Source organism: Podarcis cretensis (genome assembly GCF_951804945.1).
Source record: "Podarcis cretensis genome assembly, chromosome: 14".
NCBI classification, from domain to species: domain Eukaryota; kingdom Metazoa; phylum Chordata; class Lepidosauria; order Squamata; family Lacertidae; genus Podarcis; species Podarcis cretensis.
In genome coordinates, this window is record NC_137183.1 from 46,112,653 (window position 1) to 46,130,876 (window position 18,224).

At 45.8% G+C, this 18,224-nt stretch overlaps 1 protein-coding gene across 4 annotated transcripts in view; it reads left to right on the forward strand.

Annotated features, from left to right (window-relative positions):
• LOC307203196 (ATP-sensitive inward rectifier potassium channel 12) overlaps nt 1-18,224 on the forward strand; it is a 60,513-nt gene extending 42,289 nt beyond the window's left edge. For 2 of the 4 annotated variants that reach the window (XM_079953835.1, XM_079953836.1), the window contains exon 2: nt 9,056-18,224. In XM_079953835.1, the coding sequence (XP_079809961.1) occupies nt 9,205-10,509 (1,305 nt within the window). In that variant the 5' untranslated portion in view covers nt 9,056-9,204 and the 3' untranslated portion in view covers nt 10,510-18,224. The remainder of the gene's footprint in view (nt 1-9,055) is intronic. The other 2 variants (XM_079953837.1, XM_079953834.1) reach the window with 1 other exon arrangement.

Consider the following 18,224-nt stretch of genomic DNA (forward strand, 5'->3'; position numbering starts at 1 on the left):
TATTACTACCCATAATGTAAGGTACTGGGGGAAAGAGTTACGGTAAATCAAAATAAGAAGCTTATATGATCTGTTTTGCTGAGCAATGTGCACCCAAAAAGGGTTTTGTTCTTTATCTGGGGGCAAGTTTATTATGATAGTGTTGTTCACTACCATGTCAATGGCCTTCCAGATGTTGATGGACTCCCAATTCTCAACGGCCCCAGCCAGCATGGCCAAGGGTCAGGAATATATGGAGATGTTCTGCAAGGTTTTAATGTTTGATGCATTACTGTATTTTAATATTTTGTTGGAAGCCGCTCAGAGTGGCTGGGGAAGTCCAGCCAGATGGGCGGGGTATAAATAATAAATTATTATTATTATTATTATTATTATTATTATTATTTCGATAGCCACAAGTCTTCCACCCCAAACTGTGTGCAGAATAGTAAGTAATTTTATCTCCTTTTGTTTTCGATTACAAGTCCCATCATCCCTGACCATTACCTATGCTGGCTAGAAGTTTTAGTCCATAATATCTGGAGGGCACAATGTTCATTATCCCTGGTGTAAAGTTACTACCTTAAACCGGGGAAAACGTTATTGGATCGTGGGCTGCATTTCCATCTTAGCAACCTTACAGGGGCCGCATGCTGGCGGTGGGTGAGGCCAGAGGCAAAAGTGGGCGGGGTCAGAAATGTGAATGAGGCAACAAGAAGGCTTTGTTAGTGATGGATTAGCATAGAGTGAGTTGGGAAAGGAAACAAAAATAAGCAGAAGCTGGGTACTTCTTCCCTTTTCTTTGATGGGGTCCTTTCTTCACACTAGCGGTTTAAATGGTGACACTTCACTGCAAGATGGTTTGCACGTCTAAGTGAAAGCTTAAGGTTGTATTCCAGCTGGCTGAAGAGCTTTTGTTAAAGCCAAGTGTGTTCTCCAAGTCGCCTCTGTGTGATTAGGAGTAAGCCCCACAGAGTTCAAAAGAGCTTACGTCCAGGAAACTATGCATTGGTTTATTAAAATCCTAGTAAACTGTGTGTTGAAATATGTACCTGCTCTTTGGTGGTGGTGTACTTGTGTAGTTATGCATATTGCAGTGACTAACAAAACAGAAATGTTAAATTCTTAAAGCAAAATATTTTGGCTTCTGCTTTCATCAGTTGCTCTGATAAAAATGTATGCTGTTTCCAAGGAGGCTGTTATAGAGCTTTGAGAATAGACAGCTCAGAAGGTCTTTGAAGCCACTGAAGCTAAGAGATGCTGATACGCTATGCGGTGTTGATATGCTCAGAGTTTACATCCAGAAGTTCTTCCTTTCTCCTAACATTGTTGGATCTGTCTGCATCTCTATAGCAATTATTGATAACAGGCTGCGGTTCTCAGAATTAAAATGTTTAGCAACAGGATGCTCTGCTTTTCTTTTCTTTTTTTGTCAAAATTGATGATTTGTGGTTTCTAAAATGTGTTCGCAGGTTGATTTTGCGATGCAATTCCCCCACAGGGAAAGAGCTTTTTTCTGGGGCCGCGATCTCACTTTTTGTGCCTGAAAAAAAGCAAGTTCCTGTCGCAAAATCGTGCAAGATTGCATCACCCAAAATGGCCGCTGTCCTCTTATGAGAAAAAAAGGGACAATGGCGTCCCAAAGTTGGCCTTCCAGTTTTTCCCTTTGACATGTTGGAGGGTCTAAGAGAGGGGTTAGTGAGCATGTGCAGAAACCAGCCTTCTGCACAATGGTAAAATTCGCACTCGTCGCTCCGCCCACCTTCACACCTGACCACGCCCACAACTGGGACATGGCCCTTAGAGGGTAATCCAGAAAGGATCATGGGCTTCAGGCCGAAAAGAGTTTCCCATCCCTGTGTAGAGTGATCAGTAATTTCCCCCTCTGTGTCCCTTTGTGGCATCTGCAATTGCAAGTTTCTGCTGTGATCATTACACTCTTTGCACATGTGATTTCAGCCTCCTGCTGCCCCGGCCCCTCAGAAAGCTCCCAGAGCCGCTGGACACTGTTTGCCCAAAAGAGCTGGGGGGGGGGGCCTTTGCCAGGAGGCCACTGAACCTGCAGCTTGCCCAGCTCCCAAGCAAGCACTGGCCTAAAGCAGAAAGCGATTTCTGTTGTTTTCTGCAGAAGGTCCCCAAGGGCAGTGAATTAGGAAGGATTAATTGAACGGGTAGCCTGATGATCCCTCCAGGAGGGAAGAACAGCCACATAGTTACGTAATCTCTCCCCCTCCCCACCTCCCTGCTTTAAGTAATAAACTCATCAGATAAAGCAGCTCTAGTTTGTTGGAGGTCACTAATCCCTCCCTCCCTTTCCCTTTGTAACTGTTGCTTTGCCCAAACTCTTTGGGAAGAGTGTTGCCTTGATGCACATCAAAGGGAAGCAGACCGTTCCCCTTTCCTAAATGTATTTCTTCCTCAAGATAGGTGGGTTTTTTATAAAGGGATCTTGGCACTTTTTTTATTTGCGCCCAAAAGCCACCTCAGGATATTTGGGAGGTGGGAAAGCCGGTGGATATTTTCCAATCAGTACAGTAGCGCAGGGAGGAAAATGTGATTAGGTTGGTTCACATCAGAATTCAAAGTATCAAATCCAGCCTCAAGCTGGATTCTCTACAAATAGGTAAATCTGTATCATCACCATCATCATCATCGGTGTTATTTTTCTAGAAAAAGAGGCGTCGGAACTGACCATGAAGGTCTCCCTCGTTCTCTTATAATGGCAACGGCACCCACCTGGGGGGGGGGGAAGCCCTAATCATTATCATTATCCATCGTTAATCAGTCGCTTTATGCAATATAAAAAGCCTCAAAGTGACTTGACAGGGTAAAACACAAAACACAAATGTAATTAAAAATTGCGGGGGGGCGGGGAACGGAACAATGAACATTACAAAATACATCAAAAGCTCATCCAGCGACATTTTAACCACCTAAGAGGTTTCATTACAGTCGAGTGGTATGCAAATGATGTGAAATAAATAAAGATAAACACCACCTCAAAAATCGTCACTGAACGAGAGGCTGTTTGCTGTCCCTGCTCAGTTCCTTGTACTTCCTTGGCGTCTCCTACCTCCAACACATTCAGACATGCCCACATTGAATTGATTCTAGCATTGGACCCCACATTCACTCTTCCATTCTGAACAGAGGAAAAGTACAAATATATACTCTCTTGTTATTTTTAATAACAGCTCACAGGAGCCTGTTGTAGATGTTGTTTTCCTCCACTGATGGGGTGCGAGATGGTGGGGAGCAAGCCCACACCATTTTGTGATTGTGTACCTTATATGCTCGTTTAGATAAGGCAGCCATTTTGTGCTATGCCACACACCCCGTGGCTGCCATTTTGTTATTCCTTTTATTTATTCTTTACAAATTATATTCCTAAAACTGCCCGCTGGTATAAAATACATCAAGGTGGCATACAGCAATGTATGCAAATATGATGGGACATAAAATACCATTAAAACAATTCAAAATAATCGTGAATATGTCTGGCTCATCTTAGGAAAATTTAAACAACTGGATAGAATTGTCGGCATAAAAAGGTCTTCGAGAAATACCTGAATATTAGCAATTGCCAAATCTCAGCTGGATGTGTGTTGCACACCATGGGACCAATGACACCAAACACTTGACTACTAGCTGAAGCCAGTCAGGCTTCTGAAACACAGGGACAATTCACAGCCCTCCTCCAGATGATTGGGTGTGTTTAGCCTGGAAAAGAGGAGGCTGAGGAGAGATGATAGCCATCTTCAAATATCTGAAGGGCTGTCACACAGAAGATGGAGCCAGCTTGTTTTCTCCGGTTCTTGGGGGGGGGGGGTAGGACTTGACCCAGTGGATTCAAGTTGCAAGAAAGGAAATTCTGACTAAGTATCCTGAAAAGCTTTCTGACAGGAAGAGCTGTTTGACAGTGGAACAGATTCCATCAGGAGGTGGTGGACTCTCCTTCCTTGTAGGTTTCTAAGCAGAGGTTAGATGGCCATCTGTCAGGGATGCTTTAGCTGAGATTTCTTCATTGCAGGGGATTCCATGACTGCAGTGATCTAGCTGGAATATAAGGGTTTGTGTGGTCTTTAAGGTATCCTGGACCCAAGTTCTTTAGGGCTTTGTATATTACAGTGGTGCCCCGCAAGACGAACGCCTCGCAAGACGGAAAACCCGCTAGACGAAAGGGTTTTCCGTTTTGGAGGCGCTTTGCAAAACGAATTTCCCTATAGGCTTGCTTCGCAAGACGAAAATGTCTTGCGGGGTTTTTTTCCCTCCCCCCCCCCCCTTTTCCTAAGCCCTAAGCCGCTTATCAGCTGATCTGCTAAAAGCCGCTAAACCGCTAATAGCGCTAATCCGCTAAGCTGTCAATGGGCTTGCTTCGCAAGACAAAAAAACCGCTATACGAAGAGCCTCACGGAACGGATTAATTTCGTCTTGCGAGGCACCACTGTAGTACAAGAACGTCCGACTAGGCCCTGTAGCAGCTGTTTTGCCAGAGATATCACATGCATGCCCCACAACATTTCTCCGGTGAGAATAGGGATGTCCCATTCCATAATGATAATTTTACTATTGATATCTCACACATCTTACTAGGTTGTCCCAACCACTCGGCAGCTTCTAGTGTATAGAAAGACATAATAAAACATTAAACAATAAAAAACTTCCCTATACAGGATTGTCTTCAGATGGCTTGGGGGTCGGATAACTCTATACCCTCCAACATTTCTCCAGTGAAAATAGGGACGTCCTAAGGAAAAGTGGGATGTTCTGGGATCAAATCCGAAACCGGGACTGCTTCTCTAAATCAAGGACATCCCTGGAAAATAGGGACACTTTGAGGGTCCACACCTGCAGTTCTTTTTTTGCCACATTCTGCTCTAGATGGAGTTTCTAGGCCAGCCCCACATAGAGCTCACTGCGGTAGCCCAGTCTCAAGGTTATCAGTGCAGTGGCTGGTTTAATCTGATCTAAATACAGCTGTGGCTGATTTCTCAGGCAAGGCTGCTAAAAAGCACTCCTGATTAGCTCCCACGGCATTTCCCTCAAAATCCCAAAGGACCCGCTGGCTGAAAAAGTTTGGTGACTCCAGATATATGTGCTTTGATTTGCAGAAACAATTAAAAAAAATTAACTGTGTCAGCCAAAACCACAAAACATTGAAAACAGGTATTCTAAAGCCCTTGGACCCATGCTGGGAACTAATTGAAATCAACACTGGGCAGGTAATTGGTTATTTATGCTTGTTCTGGTAACAGGTGAGAGGAAGGGAGGATAAATTCCTTGCCCAGTTTTGAGTTGTCCACCCAATGAGAGGCTTCATGGGAAAGGACTGTCAACTCAGTGGGAGATCATCTTCTTTGCATGCCAACAACCTCAGGTTCTATTCTTGGCACCTCCAGGTACAGCTGGTAATGTTACCTGTCTGAAACCCCAGGGAGGGGGGACTACTGTTTGTCAGTGTGGGGCAATACGGAGCTAAATAGGCCAATGGTCTTAACACAGACTTCCCTTCCAGACCCTTCCCTTGTTATGAATTTCATAACACCGACAGCAGATGAAAGGAAATTGACAAGAGGCTGTATTTAAAGAGATTACGGGGTCTTCTAGGGATAAGCTAGAAATTCAATTAAAGCTCCTCTTGCACTCTCTCTTTTTCCTGGCCAAACCAGCTGCAGGGAACCAAATCCAAGAATCAAGGAGACCTTTAAGCATCTTCCAGGTGCGTTCTGGTCCCATTCTTAAAGTGCCGATCGGCAAATTCTGTAGGAAATTCATGTAAGCCACACAGGATTGTTCAAACACAACAGGGGCCTGTCTTCTAATGCCTACGTAGTTCGTAGCAAATCCGACAGGAGTGCAAGATTATGTGTTTCGTTCTGGGTTGGGAGGAACACAGGAAGCTGACTGAAACCGAGTGAGATCATTCCTCCATCCAGCACAGTCATGTTGGCACTGACTGCCAGAGGCCCTCCAAGGTTTCATTTGGGGGACATTCCCAGCCCTTCCTGCTGAGGATTGAAGATGGAACCTTCTGCACACAAAGCAGACGTTTAATCACTGAGCCACACCCCTTCCTCAGGACCCACATGCCTGCAGAGATAATTCAGGAAGTTTTCAGGTGTGTTAATGGTTCAGAGGGTGGTCTGCAGGTACAGAGTATAGCTCTTCAGCTGAAGTTACGCAGGTTCTAGCTTAGTTAGCTGCCTTGATTGGAGGCTGAACGGGAACCAGACGGAAGCTGCTCTGAGCTGTTTGGAGAAAAAGTGATCGCAACTACATACAAATATGGGAGCAAAAGAAGCTGTTAGCACCTCAGTCTGTCTAGGTCAGTACTGTCTACACTGATTAACAGCAGTGCTTCAGGTAATAATAATAATAATAATAATAATAATAATAATAATAATAATTTATTTGTACCCTACCCATCTGGCTGGGTTTCCCCAGCCACTCTGGGCAGCTTCCAACAAAGACAAAAAATACACTAAAATGTCACACATTAAAAACTTCCCTGAGCAGTACTGCCTTCAGGTGTCTTCTGAAAGTCAGGTAATTGTTTATCTCTTTGACATCTGCTGGGAGGGCATTCCACAGGGCGGGCGCCACTACCGAGAAGGCCCTCTGCCTGGTTCTCTGTAGCTTTGCTTCTCGCAATGAGGGAACCGCCAGAAGGCCCTCGGCTTGTTGTCAGACAGCGGACTTTGCTATCCCATTCTGGAAATGTCGGGGATTGAAGAGTTGAAGAGCTGGGAAGACGTTTGGTGCTTCACCAGATGAGCTGGGGGTGGAGAGCATGGGATCGGGCAAGGAAATTATGCAGATCATTGGTAAAGCATGTGTTTTGCATGCCCAAGAGCCCAGGTTCAGCCCCTGATATTCCCAGGGAGGGCTGTTCAAAACCCGGAAGAGTGACTGCCAGCAGGGCCATGGTGCAATGATCCCTCCGGCGCCACCCCCCACCCCCACCCCCCGTTTTGCAGAGTTCCTGCCCTTTTTACGGCACTGCTGTCAGCTTCGCGGGGCTGGAGGAGGGGGGCAGCGGCTGGAGGGCAGCTCCTCCAGTGGGGAAGAGGCAGAGCATGGTGCTGCTTCAGCGAGACGGGCGAGGGCGGCGAGCTGATGCCAGGAGGTGCTGCGCCCAGTGTCTGCCTCTTCCCTGGCACCTGTGCCACGATGGCCATGACAGGCAGAGGCACTGGGCACTGCGCTGCTGCGGTGTGGCATGGTGGAGGCGGGCGAGGGCAGCAAGCTGGTGCCGGGAGGTGCCACATCCACACTCTGCCTCTTCCCTGGTGCCCTCCAGAACCTAGCACCCTAGCGCCTGGCACCACTTGCCTCTATGGGCAAGACGCCCCTGACTGCCAGTCAGTGAAGACTAGGGTTAACCAACATGGCAACCTCCAGATGACCCTGGAGACTGCACTTCCCATCATCCCTGACCATCAGCCATGCTGGCTGGGGCTGATGGGAGCTGTAGTCTAACAACGTCTGGAGGATATCACATTGGTTACCCCCGTAAGCAGACAATACTCGGCTAGATGGACTCGTGCTCAGACTCAATATCTGACACGTCCATCTGTTCCTGAGCTCCTTTGTTTGCTCCGTGAACTGATTTGGCCTTCCGGTTTCTGCAGTGCTCAGCGAATGGCATGAGGCCGCCTTCGCCAGCTGACATAGAGCCCCTCAACGTGACCACAAGAGTGTTTTCGTTACATCTCTTCCCCCTGGCCATGGCAGTGATTACAGCAATCGACTCTATTGACCAGTCTAGCTGTGAGATTCAAAGCAACAACACACCCAGATCAGGAAGCTCCGAGGCATGTCGTCAACACTGTGGCTCCAAGGTGCATTTTGCAAATGCAGTTGTTCGATGGGCCTCGCCTTGTCACGAAAAGGACCGCTTATTCTGTTCCCTGCTCTGTTGTGCTCTTGCAAATTCCATGTATATCCCCCCTCCATTATGCTTCCTTGACACTCCCAGCTAGATGCAAAATAAGAACACAAAACACATAATGGAAAAACAAAAACAAATAAACCAATACCCCCCCCCCCACTTCCACAAACACATTTAAAAGACCACAGATTCTTCAACACTTCGGAGGGGATGAAACGCACCTTCAATGGACACTTAGTGCTTCTAAAGTTTTTAAAAAGCGGTCAGTCTTCCTGAAATAGTAGTCAATTTGCACAGTTTATACTACTTCTAATGTTTCATCATCCATTTCATCTATCTGAATGCTTTGGGAGTGTCTGACGCGGTAGCACTGTTGAAGCTAAGTACCAACGACTTTTATTTGAAGGAATGCCCATGAGGGCTAGTATCTTGATTCCCCTAGCCCAGAGTAGCTGAGGAAACCCAGCCAGATGGGCAGAGTATAAATAATAAAATTATTAGAAATAATAATAATTATTTCTTTTCTAATTTATGAAAGATGAGATTCTGGGGATGCATAATTCTGCACTCGGTTTCAAAATGTTGAGCTGTAAACAGTGCTAGTCCTACTCAGAGTAGGCCTCCTGAAGATAACAGGCGTGGCTACCTTAGGTCAATTCTTGTCTGTGTAGACCAGGGGTCAGCAAACTTTTTCAGCAGGGGGCTGGTCCACTGCCCCTCAGACCTTGTGGGGTGCTGAACTATATATTTGGGGGGGGAATGAATGAATTCCTATGCCCCACAAATAATCCAGAGATGCGTTTTAAATAAAAGCACACATTCTACTCATGTAAAGACACCAGGCCCCACAAATAACCCAGAGATGCATTTTAAATAAAAGGACACATTCTATTCATGTAAAAACACGCTGGTTCCTGGGGCGTCCGCGGGCCAGATTTAGAAGGCGATTGAGCCGGATCCGGCCCCCAGGCCTTAGTTTGCCTACCCATGGTGTAGACCTTAGCTGGAGACAACCCTACCTGCTTTTCCTGCACATGGACAAAAGCAGAGAGAAACTTGAACCTTGTTAAGTTTGAAATATGATTTTATTTTATCTACCTTACCTTTCAAGCAAATTCCTGGAGCGGCTATCACAACTTCTCGTTTCTGAGAGATAACCCATGTGTCTTTGTTTTCTCATTGCAGAACCTCCACTTAGATCTATCTGCCTGCAGCACTTCAAAATCTAAGGGCTCCTTCCTCTCTTCCATAGGGTCAAGACTGGGAGGGAGCCGAGGGCAACGCCCCCCAAAGAGTCCAGAGACCCTTCTGCCCCACTGCTGCTCGACTCAGGGATGAGTGCAGGTAGAGTTAACCCTTACAGCATCGTATCTTCTGAGGAAGACGGGTTGACTTTAACCACCATGCCGGGAGTGAATGGCTTTGGCAACGGTAAGATCCACACAAGGAGGAAATGCCGGAACCGGTTTGTTAAGAAGAACGGACAATGCAACGTTGAGTTTACCAACATGGATGACAAACCACAGAGGTACATTGCGGACATGTTCACTACGTGTGTGGACATCCGCTGGAGATATATGCTGCTGCTCTTCTCCCTTGCCTTTCTGGTGTCCTGGTTGTTGTTTGGTCTTATTTTTTGGCTTATAGCGCTTGTCCACGGAGATATCGAGAAGCCAGTCAAGGACGAAACGTTCACCCCTTGCCTCCTCCAAGTGAATGGCTTCGTGGCTGCTTTTCTGTTCTCCATTGAGACACAGACCACGATAGGCTATGGGTTCCGGTGCGTCACGGAGGAGTGCCCGCTTGCTGTTTTCATGGTGGTCCTCCAGTCCATCGTGGGGTGTATCATAGACTCTTTCATGATTGGCGCCATCATGGCAAAAATGGCTAGGCCCAAGAAGAGGGCCGAAACCTTACTCTTCAGCCATCATGCGGTCATAGCCATGAGGGACGGCAAGCTTTGCCTGATGTGGAGAGTGGGGAACCTGCGGAAAAGTCACATTGTTGAGGCTCATGTCAGAGCTCAGCTAATAAAGTCCAGGATCACCGAAGAGGGGGAATACATCCCTCTTGACCAAATAGATATTGACGTTGGGTTCGACAAAGGCTTGGACCGTATTTTCTTAGTGTCTCCGCTCACCATCCTCCACGAGATCAACGAAGAGAGCCCTCTGTTTGGGATTAGCCGGCAGGATCTGGAAACGGACGACTTTGAAATCGTGGTTATCCTTGAGGGCATGGTGGAAGCTACCGCCATGACGACACAAGCCCGGAGCTCCTACTTGTCCAGCGAGATCTTGTGGGGCCACCGCTTTGAGCCCGTCTTGTTTGAGGAGAAATGCCAGTACAAAGTTGACTACTCGCACTTCCACAAGACGTATGAGGTCCCGTCGACCCCATGCTGCAGTGCCAAGGACCTGATGGAAAACAAATTCCTCCTCCCCAGCACCAACTCTTTCTGCTACGAGAACGAGCTTGCCTTCATGAGCCGCGATGAGGAGGAAGAGGAGGAGGAGGAGGAGGATGACGACTGCAGAGGTTTGGACGACCCAGGCTCAGACAACCAGCCTGAATTTGAGACGCTGCAGGCCACCGTAGCTCTGGATCAAAGATCCTACAGAAGGGAGTCGGAAATATGACCCAGGGCCCCTGTAACTGCTTTCAAGGGTGTCTCTCCCCCTGCCCCGGTCTCTTTCCCTCCTCAACGAAACCCAATTCAAATTATGCAGAACAATGCAAGTGCCATAGGAATGCCTGAGAGCTAGAATGGTTTTTAGGGTGTTGTTTTTGTTGTGCGTTTTTTAAAAAAAAACAAAACAAAAAACACAAAAAACCCCAAGGTTTAATCGCAATAACCACTGAATGGCATGGTCTGAGAAATCCTAGCCAGCCTCAGAGTGTTGTGAACATCCAGTGTTAACAAAGCTGTTAAGAGAACATATGGAAGGGCAGATTCAATATGGCGGCACCACAAGCTTAGAAACCCAACCATTGTGAGTTTGAGGCTCTGTGCAAGCAGGAGTATCATCGCATCCAGAGTGATATGATCGAAGGCTCATCCCTCTTGTCCTACAACATTATCCCAGGGACAACAGTTCTTTAGCAATCAGTTGGAGCAGACGTCAATTCAGGTTTTCTCCTGATTGCTGTTTGCTGTGGTTTAAAGTTAAAGAGTGAGCTTTCCCTGGGAAAGGTGTGGGGCAAGGGGGAAACTGCACAGACCCATGCCTGGGAAGTGTGGGTCAAGCAGAAAACTGCTTGGACCCGTGCTTTCTAAGCACAGGACAAGTGGAAATGTGGGCAAGCTCCTTGTCTCTATGTTCCCTGTTGAAAATGAGGGTATTTTTTTTTAAAAAGCTAAGCACTATACAATTTCAAAAGGAGAAAATATCAGGTAGCAAAATCATGTTGTTGTTTTTCAAAATATGAATGAACAAATTATATTATATTTAATATATGTAATATATACATGTACTGCCTGGAGATATAATTCTGTTGCACTAGATTAGCACTTGAAGTCCTACAGCTCATAGTCCACCTTTATTGTTGAGGGGAAAGCAAGGGAGGTTATTTTTAATCTTTTTGTTTCACTTCCCACATGCAAAACTATTTACCAAAAAACATTATTTTTCAAACAATAAAAGCGATTGCTTTTTAGAAGGGAACGAAGTCCAAAGTCGACAAAAGCAACAAAGCTCTTCTCTCTCTCTCTCTCTCTCTCTCTCTCTCTCTCTCTCTCTCTCTCTTAAAAACAAAACAAAACACATTTTCATTTAGGAAAAGCTTTCAGTTTTCTTGCCTGGTGTCCTCAAAAGTGGAGGGAGAAAATCCACACACAAAAAATTGTAGAGAAGGACTAGACGTTAAGACATGGGAGCCCTAACCCTGTGGTTTATTTATCCTGTGTTGGTAATGCAGGGCAAGGGGAGGTAGGTGCAGGGAGGAATCAAGAAGAGAAGCACTGAACCCTTCCTCCAGCCGCTCATCTCAAATGACCCAACCCTCTCCGTCCCGTCCCCCCCTCCTCAGACAGGCCCTGAGACTGAAAGCAGGGCCAGGCTTAGGACAACCACTCTCAGAGGGTCCTTTGGAAAGATCACAGGGGCACAGGAAGGATTAGACACTGTCCCCTCCCATAACAATTTCCTCCTATGGAACAGAGATGTTGCCGTAATAATAATAATAATAATAATAATAATAATAATAATAATAATATTTATACCTCAGTTTCCTCCTATGGAAGGCATTGGGAAACTGTGGCCCTCCAGAGATGTTGTCGTAATAATAATAATAATAATAATAATAATAATAATAATATATTATTTATACCTCAGTTTCCTCCTATGGAAGGCATTGGGAAACTGTGGCCCTCCAGAGATGTTGCTGTAATAACAACAACAACAACAACAACAACAACACTGAGAGCCAGTGTGGTGTAGTGATTAAGAGCGGCGGACTCGTAATCTGGGGAACCGGGTACGCTTGCCCGCTCCTCCACATGCAGCTGCTGGGTGACCTTGGGCCAGTCACACTTCTTTGAAGTCTCTCAGCCCCACTCACCTCACAGAGTGTTTGTTGTGGGGGAGGAAGGGAAAGGAGAATGTGAGCCGCTTTGAGACTCCTTAAAGGGAGTGAAAGGCGGGATATCAAATCCAAACTCTTCTTCTTCTTCTAATATATTATTTATACCTCGCCCATCAGGCTGGGCCTCCCCAGCCACTCTGGGCAGCTCCCAATAGATTATTAAAAATACAATAAAACATCAATAGCACTCACAACATCCCTTGACCTAAGGGCCACTTTGAACAATTCTGGCTTCCCCCAAAAGAAACCTGGGAGCTGTAGTTTGTTATGGCTGCTGGGAATTGTAGCTCGGCAAGGGGCCTCCGGACAACTCTAAGCACCCTTAGCAACCCACTGTTCCCTGGATTCTTTGGGGGGAACCATGGCTGAGTTAAGGCAGCATGAGAGTGCTTGAATTGTGTGCAGATGTAGTTTATGTCTGTATTTATTTGGGGGTGTTATGCCGCCTTCCAGATCAAGGAGTTAAGAGTGGTGGACTCGTAATCTGGTGAACCAGGTTCGATTCCCCGCTCCTCCACATGCAGCTGCTGGGTGGCCTTGGGCCAGTCACACTTCTCTGAAGTCTCTCAGCCCCACTCACCTCACAGAGTGTTTGTTGTGGGGGAGGAAGGGAAAGGAGAATGTTAGCCGCTTTGAGACTCCTTCGGGAGTGATAAAGTGGGATATCAAATCCAAACTCTTCTTCTCAAGCTCACAGTGAGCATGAAGGGAAGGGGAAACAGTTTTTTAAAAATATTAAGCCATTATGAAAAAATACATTACATTTGGGGAAATTGCTTTGTATAAGTGTCTATACATATATATTAGGAGAATATGTATTAGGAGAATATATAATATATATACTGATATATTAGGAGAAAGTCACCATAAAATGCTGGTGTACCTTCATGAGGACCTTAATTATTATTATTATTATTTTTTAAAGGAAAATAATGTGGAAATGTGGAGAACTAAAGAATGGAAAAATGAGAAACTGAGAAGAACCAAAACTGGCTGACTTGCCCATCCTTTGTCCTTGACCATTGTTCATTCTCTTGAGGCTGATAGGAGCTGTGGTCCAGCAAAATCTGGAATCCCATAGATTCCCTCCCTCTGCATAAAAGTGAAGGAAATTAACAATCATTTGGCAAATTCAGTAATTTTTTGTTTCTCCTTACATTTATCTTGGGTCATGGGAGTAGGAGTGTGCATGGTGCAATTTGGGTTTTCTGCTTTCAGGTACCACACAATGTCCTGTTGGACCCTCTCTGCAATGCCCTCCATTAGAACATCCTCTGCCACAGAAAGATGCTCTGATTTATTTGTTTTTTAACCACAGCAGAGGATGACAGAATGGAACCAGATTACTTCTCCTGACTCCCCACCTTCCTAGGCTCCAAAGGGGCTGCGCCTTAAAAGAGAGAAAGAGATGCAATTGTTTTTTGTTCCCAAAGCATGCTTCTTGGGCCTTGCACCAAAAGCCATACTGCGTAAATCTCTTCCTTTCTTCTCCCCCTCTGCCGTATCTTCTTGCTACTTCCGAGTAACACTCTGTTCTTCTCGCCCAGTCGCGGTGGGTGTCCCTTGTCCAGCCATCTGGATGAAGGCGTGTGACCGACCCACAGAGCGGATCATAAGCAATAAATGCAATTCGCACGGCACACATTCCAAGCGAATATCGATCTCCCAGGTCCCCAACGTTATCTGTTATTGCAAAGCATGAGAGAGAGAGAGAGAGAGAGAGAGAGAGAGAAACAGAGAGAGAGAGAGAGAGAGAGAGAGAGAGAGAAGAGAGAGAGAGAGAGAGAGAGAGAGAGAGAGAGAGAGAGAAACAGAGAGAGTCTCACCCCTGCTGAATTTGCCTGGGAGCAAAGGCTGGCAGGAGTTGAAGGACATAATATGTTCCCTGACAGCTTGCAGAGAGGAGGAGGTTGGCAGAGTTGGGGGTAGGGCAGGGAAACCTGTCTAAAATTAGAATTTGGTCACTAAGGCCCTGGGTGAGTTTAGGCTGCCAACTGATCAGAGAGGAAAAGCCAGCACGGGCATGCTCCTTGGACCCTGGGCAACAACAGCTCAATCTGCAGAGATCAGCAGGTGCAAAGGTTTCTCTCAGAGAGGAGAGAAGCTTCATTGCCTGCGAAAGCCTGCACACCAAACAACATTTGGAAGCGCAGAAGGAGGAAGGACTGGTGAAAGTAAAAATAAAAATTGGCAAGCCTAAACGTTGCATGCACTGTATCATGTTGTTGCAATGGCTCCCAAAAGCCTTAGGCTCCTGCCCAAGAACCTCAGGGGTGCTGCAACTATGATTTAGCTAGGAGCAAAAGAGGTGGACCAAATTCTGGCGTCGCACAGTGTGCCACTGAAATTTGAGACCCCAAGTCCGCTGTTGCCTGTGCTTGGCTGTTCCAGAAACATGTGGGTTCCTTCAGAGTGCTGGTATAATCCAACCCACTTCCTGGCGATCCCTAAAAGCCATCAGTAAGCATTAGCGTTCCAGAGTCACTAATCCAGAATTTCCTTTCACTTGGTTCAACAGCTGGCACATTCATTGATGGGATTTGGGGTCATGTTGGGTCCTTCCAGATGTTGCTGGACTCCAATTCCCATTATCCATAGCCATCAGCCCTGCTGGCTGCAGATGATGGGAGTTAGGGTCCAAGAAAAGACTCACAGGTGCCCCATGCCTGGCTCGGCTTACACTCTTTAAGGTTTATTCTTAACATAAGAATACGCATAATCACGACTCATTTAAGAGTGCGATGTTATGCGTGCCTACTCAGAAGTAAATGCCAGTGAGTTCAATGGATCTTCTAAGTAGGTATGTTGTCGGATTGTAGCCTTAGAAACCCTGTTCATATAATAAAAGATTTCCTCACTCGTTCCCCCTCCACATGTGTAGCAAACACACAAAGGTAACAAGGACCACCTTCACCCATTATCACTGGCATCATCATCATCATCATCATCATCATTTATTACTTATACCCTGCCCACCTGGCTGGGTTTCCCCAGCCACTCTGGGCAGCTTTCAACAAAGGATTAAAAATACATTAAAACATCAGTCACTAAAAACTTCCCAAAACAGGGCTGCCTTCAGATGTCTTCTCAAAGTCAGATAGTTGTTTATTTCCTTGACATCTGATAGGAGGGTGCCACTACTGAGAAGGCTCTCTGCCTGGTTCCCTGTAACCTCACATCTCACAGTGAGGGAACTGCCAGAAGGCCCTCAGAGCTGGACCTCAGTGTCTGGGCTGAACGACAGGGGTGGAGATGCTCCTTCAGGTATACTGGGCCAAGGCCATTTAGGGCTTTCAAGGTCAGCACCAACACTTTGACTTGTGCTCGGAAACGTACTGGGAGCCAATGTAGGTCTTTCAAGACCGGTGTTATGTGGTCTCGGCGGCCGCTCCCAGTCACCATCCCTTGTGTTCAGAAGAGCATCTGAAAAGGCAGGTTGCATTCACACAGGCATAAGTTTTCCATATGATTAGGAACCATGGGGAGCCCAGAGCACATCGACTCCCTGAACATTGGCAGATTCATGTTACGTGAGGAGGAGGAATGAGTGAAGACACCTCAAAAGTTTGAGTTCAAGGTGGCATGCCTAATCAAGGCCAGGGAAAGGCACCAACCACACAGAATGTGAACTGACCAATGCTTAGATATACATTCTCAGCATACCTCTTCTTATACCTAACTTATACCAGTTTTGCACCAGTTTGCTTGTCATAGATATGGATGGCATGAGGTGCAAAATTCGATTCTGTTCATGTCTAAAAACAAATCAACCTAATTTGCACTATCTGAAACAAGACGCAAACGGAAACGCAGCCATCCTGGGATACCCTGACTTCTCCGTTTACGGTGGAAAGCGGTCTTCCGAAACAAACTAAATAAATAGATAAATAAATTGTATAGGCTCAAGGAGGCTTACAATACAAGATTCAAAAAGAACAATTGAACAGCAAAATGTATTAAAAGTTCAAACGAATTGACAGAGAAACGGTGCTGTGTCTCCACTGAGGCTTAAATTTATGCACCAGGGATACATACAATGTAAACTTTCACCAGTTTTGCACCAGTTTGATTGCAATGGCTGTTTGGGGGTGGGTGGGGAGAAACTCAATTCAGTTTGCATTTAAAGGCAAACCAACCAAATTTGCACTTTCCAAAACAATAGACAAACCAAAACATGGTTGTCCTTTGAAATTTGCACTTCTAGGAATTTTGCAGTGCAGTTTTTCAGCTAAGTAATGTGTACCCCCCAAAAAAACAAACAAACAAACCTGGGAGTAAACTATACCTAAAAATGCATATATTGGTGAAAAGAACACACAAATATTTTGGGGGGAATGCGTTGCAAAAATGTGTAAATTAAGCAAAAATGTGTACCCAAAAACATGTGCATTAGAAAACATTCCCCTCTCCCAATAAATCGCAAACTGGTGTGGAAATGTGAATAGCTTAATTTAAGATTTGGAAAAAATGAGAAACTGAGAGAAACCAAAATCCCTAGTCAAAGCTCCCTGGTCTCCCACTTCCTGGAATCATTGTTTTGTGGGGATATAATGCATTCTACGTTTCAAAGATCTTTGACACATTGGTCCTGAACTAGTCAGCGAGGATGGGCTACTGGAGGGGAAACTGATGGGATGCCCTGCTTAGACTATTGGTCTCCAGCTCCCATCTGCTCCAGCCAGTGTAGTCAGTGGAGAGGGATGGTGAGAATTGTAGCCCCGTAACACCAGGAGGGCACCACTTTGGCCATCCTTGAATTAATGATCAAAGGTGGGTCACAAGAACAGCCTGACTGCCATGCAGTAAAAAAAAATTAATCATGATTGGGAAATGCATTTTTCAGCTGAAGCGGGTGTGAAAAACCTTTGGTCTTCTATATGCTGCTGAACTACAACTCCCATCAGCCCGAGCAAGCATGGCCAGTGGCCTGGGATGATGGGAGTAATAGTTCAGGGCCAAGGGTTCCCCACACCTAGGCTACAGGCTGGCCCTGAGTCTGAAAGGATTAAGATTACAGCCATGTCTGCACACATAGGACTACAGTTCCCAGAATTCCTTGAGGGCACGACCATTAAAGCCATTTAAGGAGCCTATGTATGTTCACTAGTGACAACCGCACTAACTAGCTGAAGAACTGGAACTTACTTTGAAATCAATATATTCCCAATTAGTGCAGGTCTTAGTGCTCATGCAGTGTTCATGCAGTAAGAAGTGGTGAGTGCATGGTGGAATCTAGACACATATTAAAAACATTTATGAAAATGCTTTTTTTGAAAAACGTTTTGAAAAATATATTATATTTGCCATAGCTCACCATCGCCATCTAGTGTCCCATTTGTATAATGCACTTTACAACGCACTTAAAACGTTTTATTCACAGCTGTGTAGCTGAGTCCCATGTCTAACCAGTCTCCGTTCGTATATGCTAGGAAGGGCCATAGCTCAGTGACAGAGAATCTGTCTTACGTGCAAGAAGGTCTCAGATTTAATCCCTGGCATCTCCAGGTAGGTCTGGGAGAGACCTGAAATCCCAGAAAGGCGCTATCAGTCAGTCTAGACAATACTGAGCTATATGGACCAATGGCCTGGCTCAGGATAAGGTGCCATTTTGTGTCTCCTCTGATTCCTTTGGAAATTGAGATTTATTTTGCTGCCTTCCCCTTGACCCAGCAGACCACTCTGAAAGACCGCTTGTTGAACAAAAAAAGGGGGGTGGAAGGACAGGGTGAAAAGGAGATAGAATCAAAACCTATTTATTGAGTGTATTATT